The following is a 19,972-nucleotide window of genomic DNA, read 5'->3' as shown; positions in this document are numbered from 1 at the left end:
ACGAGAAAAATGTTACTGAGAAATGTTGTTTGTTTTGATGTCCTCTGTACGTTCCCGTGGTCCGTGGGCGCCATTAAAATGACACCCTGTGTGTGTGTGTGTGTGTGTGTGTGAGTGTGTATATATATATATAGGTAAGGGTGACATGTTAAATAAATATATAGAGATTCATATTGTGAAGAAACTAATTAAGTATGAATGTGCTATTTAAGGGCATATTTAAGCATGTTTTGCCATTTCCAGGTTATAGAGTATATTTTGATAGATTCTTCGGTCATATTCAGATATTTTCGAAGTGGATTTGTTCTTACTCCCAAAACAAAGGGAGTTTGTTCTCTATTGTAAAAATGTTATTGCGAGAAAAAAATTCTCTCCATATTACAGAACTTGAGCCGAATGTCATTGTTTACTTTAAATATGCTCCTCTTGTGTCAACCGAGGTAGAAAGCAGCTTTTCTCAGTACAAGGCTTTGCAGGCTCAGAATAGGCAATCATTTATATTTGAAAATTTACAGAAAGTATTCATTGTACATTTCAACTCAGTGCTCATAAAGTAAACTAAAAATAAATAGTACGTGAAACTGTCTCAGTATATGTTAAATGTTGATGCTTGAAACAGTTGAATGGGATATTTTCCAAAATACAGTATATGTTTTTTAATTTTAGGTCGTAAGAACATTTCTTCTTTTACATAATTTGATGATTTGTAGGTCATGAAGTCCTAGGCCTACTTATTACCAAGTTAATGCAACAGAAGTGTTTTATCTACTGGTTTCAGAACATCGAATTTCAGGCAAGAAAGGTGAACCTACTACTCCCTCTGTCCCATAATTATTGTCCGGTACACTTTTGTTTGTTGTCCCATAATAATTGTACGATATTTAAACTGTGTCATTGGTGTATACAGAAGAAGTAAATGAAACACGGGAATGTGTTATACAGCGTTATTACTCAAGGATCAGTACAAATTGGCCGATCAAGTATCCAAAAGAACCTAAATAAAAAGTTACCATTTTGACATACCGGACAATAATTATGGGACAGAGGGAGTAGTATAATATGAGCGTATCTACCACCGTTTTCTTACCTTCGTGTGATGATGATGTTGATGCCGACTGCTGAGGTCCATTGACACCACGCACGTCGCAGATGAGCAACAAGATGTCTGTGAGATTCCTGCTGCAGAATTTGAGGACTTTCACAGCACCTAAACGGCACATCCTAAAAAAAATGCATAGAACATTGCTTGTAGATAAATTTTAATGTATATTAATTTTTGTCATAAATGTTACTGTAAAACGCTTTTCAAGGAAGCTATTTGCAAAAAACTGATTATGGCGCCATTTTTCAAAGATGGCGCCCAGCAGATAATAAAATTTGTTCCAGCTTTCCCGATTTTTTTCCTTATTGGACATCAAAAGCATCCCTTCTTGACTGGTCCAAAAAAAAACTTTAACGTTATGCCTTCCACTTTTAGATCTTGTTGAACCAAATTTAGACTGCAAATCTATTGATCAACGAGGAAGTAACTTTGGAGGTTGTTTGAAAAAGGTAACCAATATGTGAACTTACTTGTCTGCATGGTCAGGTGCCGTCTCGCAGTACTGCTGAAGCTCTGCACTGGTGCAGCCGATGTTGCAGCACTCTTGCACTTCACTTCTTGCGGCGGGACTGTTCGAAACGCTGCCATCTAAAATAATCAAGGAAAAGGATTTTCAGAACGGTGTTTTCTTAAATTCACTTTTAAATATGTATCTTTCTCTCTGAATGCCACAAATATTGCTATGTATCTACAAACTGGCAAAGTTGCAATGGTTTAGAAGATACAGTGTTCCAAGAACGTCGATGTAACACAGAAGGTAAGCATAAGGCAATATGTAGAGAAAATATGTGTGTGCCATTCTGAAAAATCTGAGTTAAGTTCGCTTTGTCGCAGTAGAGAATTATCTGCATTGTTTTTAAAGTTTTGCTTAAAGCTGGTGGAAAAAAATAGATTTTACTTATCACCCATTCAAGTACTTATTTACAATTATTGATCAACCATATATGATATGTATCGCTTCTGGATGTTTAAAATAATGCTGCAATTTGTTAACTATGGGTTATTAATTAAACATCATCAAGTTCAAGATGAGTATGGTCGTTTTTCGAAATAAAATATTTTGTTGCATTGATCATTAAAAGTTGAAGGTAATATCGAATTGGCTTTTAATTATTATTAATACTTTTGCATCCTGTCGCCTGCATGTTATGAGTACCTGCTTATATGCTTATACATCTTCTCATTTTACCTTAAACATATTACTCCTTACGTTATTTTCCCTGGGATATTTTTGTATTATCTCAAATGAAATAGTGGTGTCATATAACTTAAAGCGGCCGCTAGTGTGATAAACAATATTTATTACATTAACACACTTAACAAGCAGAAATCGAACTTACGTTCGCCTTGCTCTTGCGGAGTGGATATGCCAGCATAACTTCCATTGCATACGACAGTCAGTGCATCCGCCAAAGTTCCTCCACAGAATGTTTGCCGTTGACTCAGGGCTGACTCCACCGTGTTGAGCAATAGCGCTGCCATCACCGGCAAAGATAGGAAATACAATTGCACTGCTGACAGCATTCTTCTGGCTTGATTTTATTGAAACTGAAGAATCCTGCGAAAATGAAATTCAAACAGAACTGTAAAAATTATGCACTTTGTATAGTATAAAGTGTGTGACCTAACTTCATATCTAACCTCTATATTAAGCGACAAGTAAATTTTACGTCCACGGCGATACGTCAACAATTTGGTTTTTGGGATCGACATATGACATGGAAACAAATTAGGATCAAATATTGGTCTCTCTCATGCAAATTAAAATTATTGACGCCAGTGATGGAGTTAAATCTGCTAAAAATCGCTCCTTATTAATAAGGCTATGCAAATGATTGAGCTGTGTGTACGATAACAGGTGCGAAATCCCGATATACTCATTAAGCTTTGAATGGGAAAAATACACTTCTACGGCTCTGAAATTAGCGGCAGAGCTATATGGGTGTTTTTCATTCATCAGTACTAGATTATTGTTAGTTTCAAAAGTAAACTGCGAGGAGGATAGATTGGAATTTGAGCCAAAAGAATACCCAAAAGTAAGTAAATAATAATCAGAAAACAAAATGTCAAAGATTAGTGATATGTAAACCAGGATTCATCGGGAGAACACATCAGAAATTAATGAGTCCGAAAGAAGCACTTTGAGATACAAATATTAATTAAGCACTCATTACTGTAATTAATTTGTTGAAAATTCCTGTGGTTAATCTGTTTGGGCTACTTGAGAACTCTGAGAATTTTTTCTTTCATCTGTATATAAAGAGAAGATACCTTACTGTAAGATGTAGAAAGGTCAAAGATTTTTGACTGTGTATATCTCTTATAAGCTATATTTATCGATGGAGAAGTGTTTTAAGTTTAAGTTTAGCTGCTTTGTCTACTCGAATTTGTGGTTATAAACTGATTCTCAAAGTTTTAAATGTTGCTCAGGATATCTTGTCATAGACTACATATCGAAAATCTGTATGCACAGAATATTGCATTCAGCAACGGTCTCACCAGAAGTGAGATCCACAACATGTGTAAGGAGTAGAGGAAGCGAAAACATGATTAGCAGAAGAATTGTATCGTATGTACACATATATTACACGATTGCAGTAGTATAACGCATGGCCACAATGGGCCCATTCCCTTGATACTTCTAGGATGGACGTTACTGGAAACTTTATGTAACGATATACACTTTGTAAGAACAACCAAACTTCAGTAGTTTCGGCTAACATTTTATTCTTTTATTTGTCATGTTCACGTTTTAATCTGCCAACTTTTTTTGCCATCTGGCTAGTAAATGTTCCATGTTCATCAGATTTTCATATTTTGATACACTTTAACCCTACCTTAGAGATTGGTGAAAACTTATTTAATACAGCACCACATTTGGAACAAGTTATAGATCCATTGTAGGTTCGATTTCCACAACCCACATAAATAAATTTGTTCACCTGAAGACGAGAGTAATGTTGGCATAAGTAGAAGCTCTGGACATGATAATAAGAAACCAATTGTCACTAATATTAAGAAAATCGTTATGTGATGTATTTTATGCTTCGAATGCAAGCAAATTCTATTTTACAACCAATCCACTACAAGTAATCTTAGCCTGTTAGTTTAGAAGTTAACTCACCAAAAGTATGCGTTCTCTGCAATGTCAAACTTACGGCCTCTTATTACAAATTGTTCACCTTGCTTTGATCTGTGTAGAATGTTAGTTAGCTCTTTACTGAATCTGAAAACCAATGGTGATTTTATATATGCGAGTTTCTATGCATAACTGCAATACGAAAACGTGTTATCAATTATAAACATTTGTTCTTTATCATGTTTTCGAAAATGCATCTTCGGATGAATACATCCTACTTCAGGGGCGTCAATGGAAGAACTGTAGAGCCTCTGTTATCTGGAAGGTAACTTAAGGGCATTGTTCAACCTTTTCAGGGGAGGTGGGAGAATGTTAACATCATGAATGCGTGTAAACATCATTCGATACATAAGACCAAATGTAGATAAAGGAAATTAAAAAGAAATAAGAGGAGAAGAACGGAAAACAATAAATGGTGATGGAAGGGAAAGTCAAAGAAGAGGAAGATAATGAAAAGGTAGGTAATGTGCTGAAAGGAGAATGAAATGGATAACAAAGTGTAGCTAAAGAAAATAAGAGAACAAAATAAAGGGAAAGAAGAATTGATAGCAAACGATGCAATAGAAATGGATGACAATGACTGCCTACCAACATCATGTAAAAATCAAGCTAAACAGCAAGATATGTTTATTGACATTTATAAAGTTATCTACATTGAGCAAGATAATGTCCCTATGTTGTTATATTTACAAATTCACCTATGATTTCAATCCCGTTGTTGATACTCCAAGTACATCACAAACATTATTATGTAACGAATGATATATCCTATAGATAGAATTAAATTCTCGTTACATATTCAGTTTATAAAAACATCACAAGCAGCAAAAATTTACAAAGATGGTAACATTCCAGCGTTCTCGTTTTGAATCTTGCTCACATACATTTATATGTTCATTTTTTAATGCTGTAATGCGGTACTGAAAAAAATCTGACACAATGCTGCAGGAATTCGAGTGAGGAGGAGGTTAACGTTCTCTAATCTCTTTGGAAGGGTTAATGCTACCGTTCACAACTTTTGTATGATTCGTTGAACAGGATTTCTGGATGTTTTACTTCTAGCTTCAACGAAAATCCTTTTGGCTTGAAATGAGGCAACTAATACATTCCTTTGGAGCAAAGTTCAAAGTAGTACATCAGAGATTTTAGAAAAAGTAGTAACATTACGAAGCTCTTTTGATTTTATGCAATCAATTTATATTTTCGTTATTTTACGTCGCTTTCACCACGATGAGGATGGATGATAATTAAGTAAAATGGATCAAGCAATACTCGTGAAGGATGACCATGCCTCCTTCGAATCTTGGATCCAGAAACTTCAGGCGAGAGGAGAGCGTGGGGGTGGAGGGGGAACTTGTGAGTCGAATACTCAATGAGCTGGGTTTTCTGAGTAGTACACGAATTGCTAAGCGTTACATTCAATCTCTTTAACACTCATCATGATTTTTATGTTAAAATGATATTCTGTAGATTTTAATCTTAGTCAAACAATTAAAGACCCTCTGGCATATTTTTAGACAACCTGAAATTTTCAGACAAATTATCACATTTTTCAACCTTGAAGGTGCTAAAGTGGATTTAACTCAAAATGGATATGATTTAATCGTAATGTGTATTATCAAAAAAACATTTCAGTAATTTATATCAACGAAATAAATAGAGGAGGTATCATAGGTATCATAGCTCCCATATGCATTTAACGGCGTGTTCGAGTGAGCATTGTTTGGGGGCACAAATGCATCATTTGACTCAATTTTCCGAGAAAACAGAGAATGTCAAATACAAGAAGTTATAACTAGCTCCAAAAAACAAAGGATACCCCCCATCGACCAACGTTTGCTGTCAAAACTCCCTTACGGTAATACTGGGTACGCCACTGTATATATCACTTTATATGTACAATAATGATGATATATACTGTCTCTTTTAAAGTTAATGGTGCACAAATCACAAATCCAAATAAAGTATTTAAATTTTTAATTGCTGTTACAGTTCCAGAACCCACGTCTCATTGATTTCATACGCTTGTATTTTTTTGGTGCAATTTATTTCGTGTGTACACGAAATCAACGCTATAGTGAAATATTGTAAGTTATACAAGTTAGAAGTAAAAATATATAAGTTGATCGAACAAATTACGCTACGATAATTGAAGAATGTGTAAACTTATATAATTTTGGGATCAGTATTAGGTGGTGTTAAAGCATTTTGGGATATATACATTTTATAAAATTTTGGAGTAAAGAGTGCAGAATTCACTATCCTCCTTTTTATATGTTCAAGGCCTTAAAAGACCTTGTTATATACACTCACATGCTTCCATCTGTTCTACCCATTGTATCCATTGATTAGTTCTACGTTATCAAACAGGTGTAATTTCATACCATTATTACCAGTTAAATATTCCATTTTTATTAAAAAGAAATAGACACATTCTTATAAATACATGATTTTTTATTGAGTTTTACGAAAAGATTACAATTCAGTAATAAAATATGTGTTTCCATACACAAGAACGTTCATTATGTACTTCCATTCACTCATTTATTAATAAATTTCACAATAAGTGGGAGTAAAATAAGATAGAAACTATAAATAAGTACTGAATCTATTAAATACGTTAAAAGTAATATTAAGTGCAATAATTTATAGCTTATCAAGAAAGCTGTGATAAATTAACAACAGTACAACTGTACAAAACAAAGTATTTTACAAAAAAACACATTCACTTACTACAGTTCAATCTAAAATATTCTATGCTACGAATACTAATGTTCTATCTCAGGGTGTTATTGCAATATTTATATTAATAAGCTGACAATATATCATATTTTGAAGATTCTACTATTACATTTCATCTTAATAAATAAACTATATGACACATTTCAATAAAAATTAAAACAAGGCTACAATTTAGAGTAATATTAACATATATAATTTAGTTTACATATCAGCATTTTTCCTCAACTTGCGAAAACATAATTTTTGAACGATTTCCCAAGATAAAAAAAAACTAGCTAGAAATACATTTGAGAAATCCGACTCCAACAATTTACGTTAGAAATATTTAAAATATTTGTCTGCAGTAGGTAGAATTTATAAGTAATTTGATACTTGATTGTAGTAATCTTATGCTTGGTTTAATCCGTAGCTTACATACGTAATACGAACCAGTACATAATTTGAACATTGCATTGATATTTGTGTGTTATCTCGTACAGTTTCTATATTAACGCTAAAGTACTTTACTTACATGTATATGCATATGTGCAGGTGTGTATCATATTTAATTCACGAAAAAATTACTTATTATGATTGACTAAATTCTAGGTTTAAATATTATTTTTATTAGACAAAGTGGCTTCAGTAATGTATATAACATACGCATATTACATTATATTGGATAACTTCAAAATAGATAAATGAAATTCGTCCTAAACATCAATTGCTTTACATCAAAACTTGAACTTCCATACTATTTTAGTGCATGATTATTATTTCTTTAATTTTCAGCTCTGTCTTGATATGTGGTAGATATGTAAAGCTGCAATGCTTATTCAGTTAGAATAATTAAGTTCACTAGCGGCGATTGGATGCCAAAACTACGGGAGGGGGGCAAGGACAGTTTACTTTCTGTTACTAGACAAGGCTTAGCATTATGAGGTCATAGTGCGGGTGCAAGAAGTGACGAAAAGTGTGGTGGAACAAGTTTGAAAAATATGGAGATTTTGAGAAGACAAAGACCAATGCCCATCTTATTTTGTTTTCTTTCTAGTAATACAATAATTTTACAGCCAACTTCTACGAAACAATTAAACCTTACATATTCCACGAATTGACGTATTAAGGAAAGGAATAAGCAGTGGTTATGATTTGAAAATTGATTACTAATTTCTTTGTTGAGTGAAATACATAGTGCACTTTAATGTCTAGCTTAAGTGCTTGTAATGCTGAATGGTTATATCATAAATAAGTATATAATGCACAATTATATGTATGGTTCTCTAAATATCGATCGGTGAACGATACACTCTGCCTCTGCTCATGATGACAGGCGTGCCAAAGAATTCGGGCGGAATTGTACCGACCTCGTACCGATCGTCAGATTGTTCGTTTCCTTCTGATACTTCGCCCTGTAATGGAGAAAGATATATATTTATTATAGAGACACTAATAAAATGATGGTTTTGTTCCAGTAAATTTTATGATTAACTTCGAGGCAGTAAAATGGTGGTTAACTTTCTATCACCCTGCATTACACCCCTCTGTTTGTACCTAGCTGAATCAGCTGAATATTTTAGATTAGAGTCTTCGTACGAACATCCACAAGGATATATATGTCCACAATTATTGTCCATCACTAGTTCCAGTCGCTTTCCGTTCTGTTATATATGTATTTTGTAGCGATTATTTGTTGTAATTTCGGGTTCGGTTTCTCAGTTTCGTGTTTTATGTGCCAATCAAAGTGATGTGATGTGGTAACGGTAGACGGGAGTATAGCTAATAAAGAACATCGAAGTGGGCAAACAATTTTGCTGCTCTGTACAGCTTATTGCTGGATAATGAAGTATGGGGTAGGAGAAAACAGAGAGTATAACCTTTTATGTGCCCTTTTTACAATTTCAACTTGTAAATAGCCACTGTTGATTTTTGTTTGACAGAAATCGATTTGCTTTGGACATAATGTATTAATTTATTTAAATAATGTCGTATTGCATACTGTTATTGAAAATATTGCCCGTGGTATGTATGTTCTGTTATATTGCTAATAAAGTCTAAGTCTATTGCTATGCTAGAAGAGAATATCAAAAAGTGTTTAGGCAAAACTTGAAGGAGGAACAGAGGAAGCTTCTCCCTCAAATCTTGAAATTTACAAGTTAATGGTATTTTTGTTAACCTTCTGCTCCTCCTTCCCATACAAAGTTAGGCCCCAAGTACTGCACTGCTGTTTCCGGAAACAGTGTGAAGTAATTAGCTTCATCAATTGTATTCGAGGAATGGAGATTTATATTTGTCTGATATTTGCAAGGACAATAGAAAGCAATATACCATCAGCTTTCTTGATAATCTGCTGTGGGAAGTAATACATACAGCGCAGAGTGACTGATGAGGGATACAGAAAAACTCTCAAATCTCGAAACTATTGAAGAATATTGTGTTTGGATGTAATAATGCCATTATACGTATATCAATTTCTAAAAGGAAAATTAACTAAATAAAAAAGAAATAAAAAAACTGGGAGGTGAAACTCTTTCCTGGTGAGCTAGGGCCAACTTGCTCCCTCCAATTCAGCGTCAATACTGGTGAATTAGTGAGTTAGTGCACAATGCCTAGGTTTTTAAAACATGCATATATAGTTAATGTTTTTAATGCTTCTACAGATATAATTTAACATATGTTTGCAATTACATATTGACAACATATACTGCCAAATTTATTTTAAATAAATAATAGGTGAGTATAACATAACTAAATAGACTACAAAACTAACACAAAAAGACATATAAAAGCAGAGTAAATTCAAACATAACATGCATTTCATATTCCTATTTATCTGCGACTATGAATAGTTCTACTTACACTCTTTTAATTAAGGTAGTACGTCACCTCAATCAATTTCATCTAATCATCGTTCTTTCCTATTGTCGACATTTCTCCCAGAGATGTATAAAATAGATGTAAAATTAGTAAAATACATAATACTGTTCGACCAAGCGAGACAATGCTAACTCGAATGGATGAATCCAATCTCAAAATAAAAGGCAGGAAGTTACATGAGCGAAACAACGATGTAGTTTTCAGTACTTCATTTGTATGCCATCCCGTGTTTATTATCACTAGCTGCTTTTCAAGTATGGTGTGAAGTTACTATTTTCGAAGCTTCAATGTCTTCTCAGCAGCAGAAGATTTGCACGGGATCTGCTTCTCTATCTCTGTTCCACTTGCAGCCGCCACACCAATTTTGCCAATGGACTCGTGCAATTGGCGTATGCGCAATTGTGTCGACGGTATGCGACTAACGAAGACAGACTGTAAAATATATACAGTATATGTGTGTGTGTTATGGCTTTTTCTTTTAATGTGAACTAACGGTAATGATAAATTGATCACTCAGCAGCAATGTACAAGAAGTGATTCAAAACACTGTTTCGGTATCTACTACGTAGGCCGGATTTATAAGCTTGAGCTAACAATATCATATATAATTTCAGATATAAGGTTTAGATCGATTGATGACAGTTCGCTGGTTATAATTTTTTACCTCTCTATACCACACATCAAATATATTATTTTTTCAATCTGTTGGCGTTTTCAAAACATTTTCTCCAGAGAGGGGTGGGTTCCTTTGCAGGTAGAGATCCGGGCCTGCAGTCCTCTTGTGCAACCACCCGGTGATCACGAATTCATATCCCCTCTGACATATCATCTGGGAGTCAATAATTATTATAGATGATAATCAATGTACAGCTTTTGGTTGATTGATTTGCTTTACTTTACTTCGCTTTTTGTGTGGTTAATTTTCGAAGATGGGGATGAGTGATGACATTGATGAAATTGATGAATGGACGCTCACAAACATCCATGCCCAGGCCGGGAATCGAATCCGGGACCCTGGCGTCGTAGAGCGATGTGCTAACCACTCCACCACGGAGCCTAGCATACAGGATTTTGAATCACTCAATTGATCCATACGTGAATCCTTAATACACGATGAACAGAAAATCACGATCCAATAGTGCAAGAACGTATTGTCCAAGTAAAATTGACATAAATATGTTTTCTTAGGTTGAAAGGAACGTTTATACTCCTCACATTGCGTTGTGTGGTGAAAATTCGTCTGTTTTTATAGAGGTCAGTCAATCCAAATACTGTGGTTACGAGTCAGGTTTTCAGATAGAAGACCATCCAAATGCTACAGCTGAAAGCCACGTTGTAGCTGGGTACGTTACTCGTATGTATGGTTGCCCTACTTGTTCAGTTCAGCACACTTGCTACATTGATTACAGCTCTTGTTTCACAATAATAATAACCTATACCATTATGCGACCGTGACTTTTTTGACCCACCCTGTACATGAAGAATGGTTAACTATGATCTCACAGAATATAAATTATCAGTTAAGCCTATGATCTATTTATATTATAAACAAAAAATGTGAAACAAGCTAAACACAAGAAGCACAACGATCTCAACACAACAGAAATAATACACAACACCAAACATACAAAAAAAGCACTAGGACAAGAACAACAAGAGAACTAAGCAGACGATCGGACGGTAACTCTGGACAGGACCATGGACGCCTTGCGACGATGGCGACGACAGCGACATCTCTTAACCCGGTTACGACGTCTCTTTTTCTTTCCTCTGACCTGAATGTGGTTGCTCTGGTCGTTGGGGGTCGTAGAGGTTTGGGCTACAGTGGTGTCGTCGAAGGCGGCGATTTTTCTGCGAAAGAAAAGTAAACCATATGTCATTCTAGAGCAGTGTTTGGTTGTGTTCAACATTCAGAATGTTTATGATGTGACATTGTGAAACGGAAAGTGTTAACATTTTTGAAGCCTTAATAATAATAACACTGGGCCTATAAGTGGCACGGTACACAAACCTTAGATTCAAATAGTGATAACTCAGGACCTGTAAAGGGTACGGTACACAAACCTACATTGAAACAGTAACAACTCAGGACATATAAATGCTACGGTACACAAACCTACATTTAAACAGTAGTAACTCATGACCTATAAATGGTACTGTACGCAAACCTGCATTCAAACAGTAATAACTCAGGACCTGCAAGTGGTACGGTATATAACCTACAACAAACTTAGGCCTATATTCAAACGCTAATAACTCTGAACTTATAACTGGTATGATGTACAAACCTACATTCAAGCGTTAATAATTCAGGACCTACGTAATCGGTATAGTGTACAAACCTACAATCAAACGCTAAATACTCAGGACCTATTAGTGGTTCGGTATTCAAATATGTATGTAAATAATACTGAGGGTTTTCATTTACTGTAGTTTTATGTTCCAGCATTAGGGTAGCCAGACATGGACATAGAGAGTCGTCCAATTTTGTCAAATTACTCTACAAACAATGTTTACAGAACACAATTGGGCTATTGGGATTTTGTAGATTTTGAGGTGCCAAATCGAAAATTATATTAATTTTTGTTGATGGGCTCTTGCTTGTTTTTATGTTTTGCGGAAGCGGGGGGAGGGGTCCACAGTAACAATCCACAAATGTTGTATCGAATGGCCTATATGTAGGGAACGTATCCTTAGAAATTAAAAGAGCCACAAAATGAGAGAATATTAATTGTTGCCTGAAATTGCTTATAATTGTATTAAATTTGCGATATCGCGAAAATTTAGCGTTTTACGTAGTTTTTAGTGCTTCCCCGCGAATTGTAATGCATTTTTCATATTTTGTCTGTGAAGAACGCTGCGAGAACCTTACATTTTCTTACATATCTGTTTATTGTGTTCCATACCGTATTGGTAATGCAGTATTTTATGAATACAGTAATCTCAATTGACATATATACTGGCTCTTTATGGACAGTTGCCATTTCTGTACAATTTATCCCTAACAATTTTCAACTTCCTTTTTTCGAAAGTTGGGTTCCACGAACAAATTCTGACTACGTTCCTGGTTATACATACTATTACAAGCTAAATAAAAGCGTGGATTTCAAAATTCTACATCTTTGCCGGTTTGTCATTCTCAAACTGTAAAACATTGTAGATAATACATGTAACAGTTTCAGAATTTTGGTCCCTTTACTTGGTAAACTTGACTGTGTCATACTGTGTGACATTGCAAGGTGGAATAGTCCATAATTCCATACATATTTTTAAAGTACATTTATCTTCTTTGTGTCTCTCCTGCTTCTCATAGCACCTACTACTCATTTATCCTTTTCGCGATTACAACCTGCTTGGTAACTGAGAGCATTGAGGGCTGAACTCACAGTCTCACTGCTAATGGAGCCAGTTTCGAGTTCATGGCGTGGGCGTGCATGCTCCTTTTCCAGTATATTATAATTAATTTTATATAATCATCATTCATCCGTATCGTCACGATTATCCTACAGTGGCAGGCAGCGACGAAGAATTAGAAAAATGCAAGAATCAATTTCTGGATTAATGTGATGTGGCAGATAAGTACCGGAAAATAGAAAATGCAAATACAGAAACATACATAAACTTGTCATTAGAATTTTTGTAATAATAATTATTAGAGTTCTATTGTATTGTTTTCGTACCTTGGTGTCACGCCCTCATCCCTGGGTGTGGCGCAGTAGCTTTCCAAATCTCGTCTTGAACACCCCTGCGTGCAACAGACGTTAGCCACTCCCTTGCTGGAAAGTAGTGAGTTCGCTTCCTCTCTCTGCAAATATGGATCTGAAAGAGAAGGAAACATCAAACCAAATTAATGCCAGCAAGATGAAAAGTTCCTTTCAACGACTCAACGAAAACCCTTGGATGTCTGCAACCTGGAGATGCAATACAGTCAAGTGTGTTGCCAAGAAATCAGGATTTACACAAATACGATGTCGGCAAATTTGTATTTGCCTGTACAGTGTCTCTCAAAAGTCTTAGGACAAGGACATTTTAAACTAAGCAACCCAATTTACGCAAGGCATTGATGGGTTGCATGTAGAGTTAGGCTCAATTTCAGGGTTGTCACATGCACAATATATACTGTATTTATGAAAGACGTGAAGGAAATAAAGAAACAAGCAACAAGAGGTGAGAAAAAACGAAAGGTGACAAAGGAGATGAGAAAGAGAAAGAGAAAGCGAAAGGAGAAGAGAAAAAGTGGATGTGAGAAGAAAGTGAGGATAGACGAGGAGAGGAGAAGTAGTGAGAAGAATGGAAAAGATTCGAGGAGAAACGAGGAAAATGGAGCAAAGAATAGAAGAGAGGAGAAGAGAGGAGGGGAGGAGACGAGATGAGGGGAGTGGAGGGTAGAGTAAAAGAGAGAAAATGAGAAGAACGAAAAGAAGAGGAGAAGAGTGCAGTGGAGTCGGAATTCGAAGACAAGAGAGGAGATAAGGGGAATGGAGAAGAGTGAGATGGAGACAAGATGGGATAAAATTAGGGAATGCGATATGAGATAAAGCAGAGGAGAAGGAGGGGAAATATTAAATTACAAAATATCAATTTCAACGAACCGAGAAGTGGACAAAAATTGGATAGTTCTTATAAATATTAAAATTACATTCATGCTTTTAGTGATATAATCGCAGTTAAAATGAAAGATCTTACGTCGAAGATTTCATCTTGCTCCGTACTCAGCCGAAAGGCATCTCGCACCGATCTATTACATTTTCTAATACATTTCAAAATGTTATTGAATGTTTCATATCAATAATTTGATCAATGCATCAATTCTTGACGCTGAGACGACATTTTCTGCAACTACCTGTTCTCTCCCCTCGTCTCCAGTCCCTTCTGTTCTTCTCTTCTCCTTCTCCTTCTCCTTCTTCTCTCCTCTCCTTCTCCTTTTATCTCATATCGCCTTCCCTACTTTTCTCGCATCTTGTCTCCATCCCACTCTTCTCCACTCCTCTTATCTCCTCTCTGTCTTCGATTTCAGACTCCACTGCACTCCTCTCTTCTTTTCGTTCTTCTCTTTCTCTCTCTTTTACTCTACTCTCCACTCCCCTCCTCTCGTCTCCTCACCAAACTCCTCTTCTCTCATCTTGCTTTCGTCCTCGTATCCCCTCTTGCTCAATTTTCTTCATCTCACTTCGAATCTTTTTCCTTTCTCCTCATTACTTCTCCTATCCACTTGTGTCCTCTATTTTATTCCTTCCTTTACTGTTCTGCTTCCTCTTTCTCTCTTCTCCTCTATTTTGGAGTACAACTTATGCTTGCAATGTGAGCAACAATGCATCATGTAGTGTAAAGGGAGATAATTTTCATAACATCTCTGGCTGTTATACGTTTGCAGTTTGCGAACATGCGAGTTTCTGACGTCATTTTCATTAAAACAGCCTTTCTGGGCGAATTCACGTGGACTGTCTATTTAGTCTCCACAGAAGTTATGAATGAAATACAAAAAGGAAACCAAGAACTTGAACCGACAAAAATTGGGTCGTTAATCCACTAAGATAAATTTTCGAACCCCCTTCCTAGCTAAACGCTTAATACAGTTAACCCTTCCTTCTAAGGATTAAAGACCATTACCACATCTTTTCCTTCTAGCACATATTGATATTATTTTTCTTTCACGTACATCACAAAGATCGACAGCAAAATGGCACATACGGTATCGTAGACTTCCGATCTTATCCAGTTCAGACAAAGTGCACGATGTGGCAACAATGTAAATTCTTCCAGCCATCTAGTTTTGTGTCGCGGAGTGTAGTATACTTAATCCTAGGGAAAGGATTTTCATGACATAGCATATATATATATATATATATATATATATATATATATAGTAGAAGCTAATAATGGCTAAGAAAATGTATGAATATATACATCCAACGTCCAGGGGAGAATTTCCCAAAAAAAAGGCAGTCAACCACAGAAGAAATACTGTTACTGTTTCCCGCAGACTTTGGCCAAGAAGCCGCATTGACATAGGAATATTCTCGTAGAACTCTGATCACTATAATACGTGGCCTATGCCCTAATACACCATAATAAACGTGTTTTGTTGCTATAAACGGAGTTTTAATGCACTTTCTACTGTTCTTTTAGGTTATTTCAGTTAATTCTGACATTCGTTAAACCGGTCAACTTATCTCCCACTTTAGTCCGGATTAACGATGTTTTACTGTATGTATATACATTTTTGGTAAGGGTAACATGCTCCCTAAATATATAGAAATTCATATTGTGAAGAAACTAATTAAATTAAGGTGTATATTTAGGCATGTTTTGCCATTTCTACGAGATAGAGCATATTTTGATAAGAGTTTTCGGTCATATTCAATTATTTTCGAAGTGGATTTGTTCTTACTCCCAAAACAAAGGGAGTTTGTTCTCTATTGCAAAAATGTTATTGCGAGGAAAAAATTACCTCCATATTACAAAACTTGAGCCGAATGTCATTGTTTACTTTAAATATGCTCTCTTGTGTCAACCGAGGTAGAAAGCAGCTTTTCTCAGTACAAGGCTTTGCAGGCTCACAATAGGCAAATCATTTTTATTTGAAAATTTTCAGAAAGTATTCAATGTACATTGAAACTCATGGCTCATAAAGTGAACTAAAAATAAAAATAGTTTGTGAAACTATAGTATGTGTATATTTTTTTAAAAAATTTTAGGTCATAAGAACATTTTTTCTTTTGCATATTTTGGTGATTTGTAGGTCATAAAGTCCTAGGCCTACTTATAAGCAAGTTAATGAAACAGAAGTGTCTTTATCTACTGGTTTCAGAACTTCGAATTTCAGGCAAGGAAGTATAATATGAGCATATCTACCACAGTTTTCTTACCTTCGTGTGATGATGATGATGATGCCGATTGCTGAGGTCCAGATAAACCACGCCCTTCGCAGATGAGCAACAAGGTGTCTGTGAGATGACTGCTGCAGAGTTTGATGACTTTCGGCTTCGACGTCACAGGCTGCGACGTCACATGACCTGGATGCAAGATGGCCAGGAGAACAGCGAGAGAAAGTACATGTACTTGAGTATTCATGATTTCAGTTCTGCCTATCGACTCTGCAAAAAGGAAAACAATTGCCAAAACTCATTTTCTATATTATTTTCACTACAAATGTATGCATAACAAAATATATCCAACTGTATCAACTATATCCAACTCTACAACTATATACTTTGAGCAAATGCGAATGTGCTTTTCATAAGATGTACGAAGAGTTAAGCATGATGTAAACTTAAAGAATGTGGAAAATCGGTCAACAATTCACTGCATTGATTTTGTCAATGCAGGAAAAAAAAGAACATTGAAGTTAATTTGTAATGCAGGAAACAATCAGAACGCTTAACCTTTGTGTTGGTCTCATTCCAGGTACTCCAATACCCTTCGGTGTAGTTAGGTAGGGGCTAGGGTACTAAGCCCCCACGGACTAGACATTAGCCCTCCGAACCCATGCGACATATGCATAAAATTATTAAGGAAAAATAAACTGTCCAAAATTAGGAAATTCATAATGAAACGTCTGAGAATTAACAATTTCATGTGTTACTGTTGTGGCGTGACAGTTCAAATTAAATTTTAATGCAGAGTACAACATAATGTAGGTCCAGGGTTCGATATTTAGGGGAGACCCCCTCCCCGCACACACACACACACACACAGTCCTGAATTATTCCACTTTCTGAATATGAATGACATCCCAACCATGGAGACGCATTTCCTATTTACTAAGTATGTAAACCCACAATGCATATTAATATCACAATAAGTTTTGTGATTATTTAACTTCATTTATTTTGCAGATGAATTATGGGGCATTTCTTTCATGATATTTTCTTTAGTCAAGCAAACATACTGAGACTATTGAACTGAAACCACTTTGAATGTCATATGTCATACCTGATATCCTTTTCAAGCAATCTGGTTCTTCACGTCATAATTTATTAGTGAGTGTTTAGTGTAGTAGGTTCTCTGTTTAATAAGATCTGCATGACACTTCTTTTAATAAGAAGTTGAATTTATCCTTAAACATACATAGAGACAGAATAGCGCACCGCTTGCAAATAATGCAATAACTTACAGTGTTCTCAATTTTGTGATAGTCTATTATTCTTCGTTTCCATAATTCATTTCTTCAATATATATTTTCTTAACTCTCGGTTGGTATATGTGTTAGCGCGGCTCTCACCCTGGGATATAATTGTAAGTTTCTCAGACCCAGGTAATGATATCTGGTCTTGTGTAGTTGTCTCTTTTAATTTCTATAGCCAGATGATACCAGTTATAAGATGTGGCATTCTTCTTAGTCCGTGCAGACATTTTTATAACAGTCCTGTTTTGTGAGCGCCACGCTCACACGTAAACCAACCACGTAACCATTTTCTGCACACTCGTGTTATTTCTCTGTACACTGAATTCACTATTTTCTCTTTGGATTCTTCAATAGTTATTGTATTTGACTCCACTCACTTATTACGGCTACTATATCTGGTTAAATGAGCATTGGAATATATATTCGTCACGAATGAAGAACAGCAGTTTCGAGCATGGTATCATAATAGGTAATCAGTAATATTGCAATATAAGAATATAATTTTCTTATTGTAGAATAAATAAGAAAAACTTATAAGTTATATATATTAGGCAATACATATTTATATACATATATAGACCCGTTTGGTGCGAATAAGTCGAATCGGTTATGGTATTACAGTCGAATAAACGTTGCCCCTATTTAATAATGTTCTCTTAATATGTAAAATACATGAAAATGGTTGCTCATAAACTTTTCAAAATGCACAATAGTTTATATCATATTTTAACATTTTGACTTACTTCACTTTGATCTTACCTTGACAATAGCTTTCAAACTTCACGCAATAGATAACAATAGCATTTGTGAAAAATGGATATTACTCTCCTCCCCCTTAACACTTTTCTCATTGCTTCATAGTAGGTACTGTGTATCATGTATCTGTCATGTAATACAATTCACTGTTTTCAATATTTTAATTTGTAACAGGTTAGTTGGTAAATTAATATCTTGATCCAAAAATATATCAGTTGAAGGAGAATAGCAAAATAATTTGATGTGGAAGGTCGCTTGTCTTGCAAAGACAAAGGAACTAGCTTGTTACGTAAGTTCAAGGATTCTGATAACATCCTAGGGTGTCTTTTGTGAGTGTCCTTTGATCAATTTTCATCTTATCATCACTCAGCTCGCGATTAGCCAAAAGTGGCAAAAAAAGCGACGTTATATAACAAAAATACATACAAAGAATCTAACATACGAGTACAATTGGATAAAGAAAATAAAAATCTAATTATCCATATTCTGTACTTATATGTTTCTTAGTCGTATTTTATGTCCCGGTAGGATTATAACGAGGATGAGGATGAATTGCCTTTGGATGAAATTGACAAAAGTATACTTCTAAATAATATTAATACCCCTCCTAGGATTCGAACCCAAAGCATTCTGATAAGTTTGTGAGCCTACATAGAAGGCACACCTCAACCGATAGACCTGGTTCATTTTAGTTCGCTTTTCTGCCACTTTTGGCTAATCGCGAAGATGAGGATAAGTGAAAATGTAAACAATTAATGAAGGGACATTCACAAACACCCATGCTCAGTCCAGGATTCGAACCCGGCACCCCTGGCGTCGTAGTGATAACCACACCACCACGAAGGCCACACGTCAACCGAAGTGGCTTTTGCATAATAAAATTTTATAAATACCTTGGATATTTATCTTCCTAGACTATAGTGCTATGTGCAGAGTATTCGAACGATCAAAACTGCCTTGAAGCGAGTCGAACTCAAAAACTTGTCTACACCATCTTATTACACGCTTTATATATAAATGTATGCACCCTCAGGTAAACAACTTACTCGCATATTTTGAACGTAATTTTATCAGGATAAAAACATTTTCCTTTCTTATCATGTTTTCGAAATATTGATATCCGTTGCCTTTTCACCTTGGATGCACTTGCTACCGGAAGATGCACAGCGCACCTCTGTTGTCTGGAAATATCTCGTATGAATGAGAGAATGGACTGGCTACAGGGGAAGTCTTTGTGCATGTCTTTCAA

General features: G+C 35.5%; 2 protein-coding genes across 2 annotated transcripts in view; both read right to left on the bottom strand.

The window, feature by feature from the left end:
* The window catches only part of LOC145988348 (uncharacterized), a 61,274-nt gene extending 56,956 nt beyond the window's left edge, over positions 1-4,318 (bottom strand). Inside the window, exons 1-4 of the mRNA XM_083123225.1 lie at positions 4,227-4,318; positions 2,443-2,660; positions 1,573-1,690; positions 1,088-1,221 (exon numbers count right to left, since the gene is read on the bottom strand). Coding sequence (XP_082979351.1) covers positions 1,088-1,221; positions 1,573-1,690; positions 2,443-2,626 — 436 coding nt within the window. The 5' untranslated portion in view covers positions 2,627-2,660; positions 4,227-4,318. The remainder of the gene's footprint in view (positions 1-1,087; positions 1,222-1,572; positions 1,691-2,442; positions 2,661-4,226) is intronic.
* A 2,691-nt stretch (positions 4,319-7,009) lies between these two features.
* Positions 7,010-19,702, bottom strand: LOC145991199 (insulin-like). Its single transcript, XM_083127093.1, has 5 exons — positions 19,617-19,702; positions 16,709-16,936; positions 13,520-13,658; positions 11,615-11,690; positions 7,010-8,374 (listed from the first exon to the last, which is right to left on the bottom strand). The coding sequence occupies exons 2-5, from the start codon at positions 16,911-16,913 to the stop codon at positions 8,246-8,248; spliced, it is 549 nt and encodes a 182-aa protein (XP_082983219.1). The 5' UTR covers positions 16,914-16,936; positions 19,617-19,702; the 3' UTR covers positions 7,010-8,245.
* Positions 19,703-19,972: the final 270 nt, after the last annotated feature.

The sequence above is a fragment of the Lepisma saccharinum genome, chromosome 1 (genome assembly GCF_977018435.1).
Source record: "Lepisma saccharinum chromosome 1, izLepSacc3.1, whole genome shotgun sequence".
In the NCBI taxonomy this organism is placed as follows: Eukaryota; Metazoa; Arthropoda; class Insecta; order Zygentoma; family Lepismatidae; genus Lepisma; species Lepisma saccharinum.
The sequence above is the reverse complement of the archived record's forward strand: the minus strand, read 5'-3'. Positions and strand labels throughout refer to the sequence as shown.

Bases quoted from the DNA above. Each gene is read 5' to 3' on its own strand.
- LOC145991199 (XM_083127093.1), bottom strand. From the start codon at position 16,913: ATGAATACTCAAGTACATGTACTTTCTCTCGCTGTTCTCCTGGCCATC. The intron at 13,659-16,708 runs GTAAGAAAACTG...CTTCTCTTTCAG, and splicing joins ATCATCATCATCACACGAAG to ATCCATATTTGCAGAGAGAG. The intron at 8,375-11,614 runs GTCAGAGGAAAG...TCTCCATTACAG, and splicing joins ACCAGAGCAACCACATTCAG to GGCGAAGTATCAGAAGGAAA.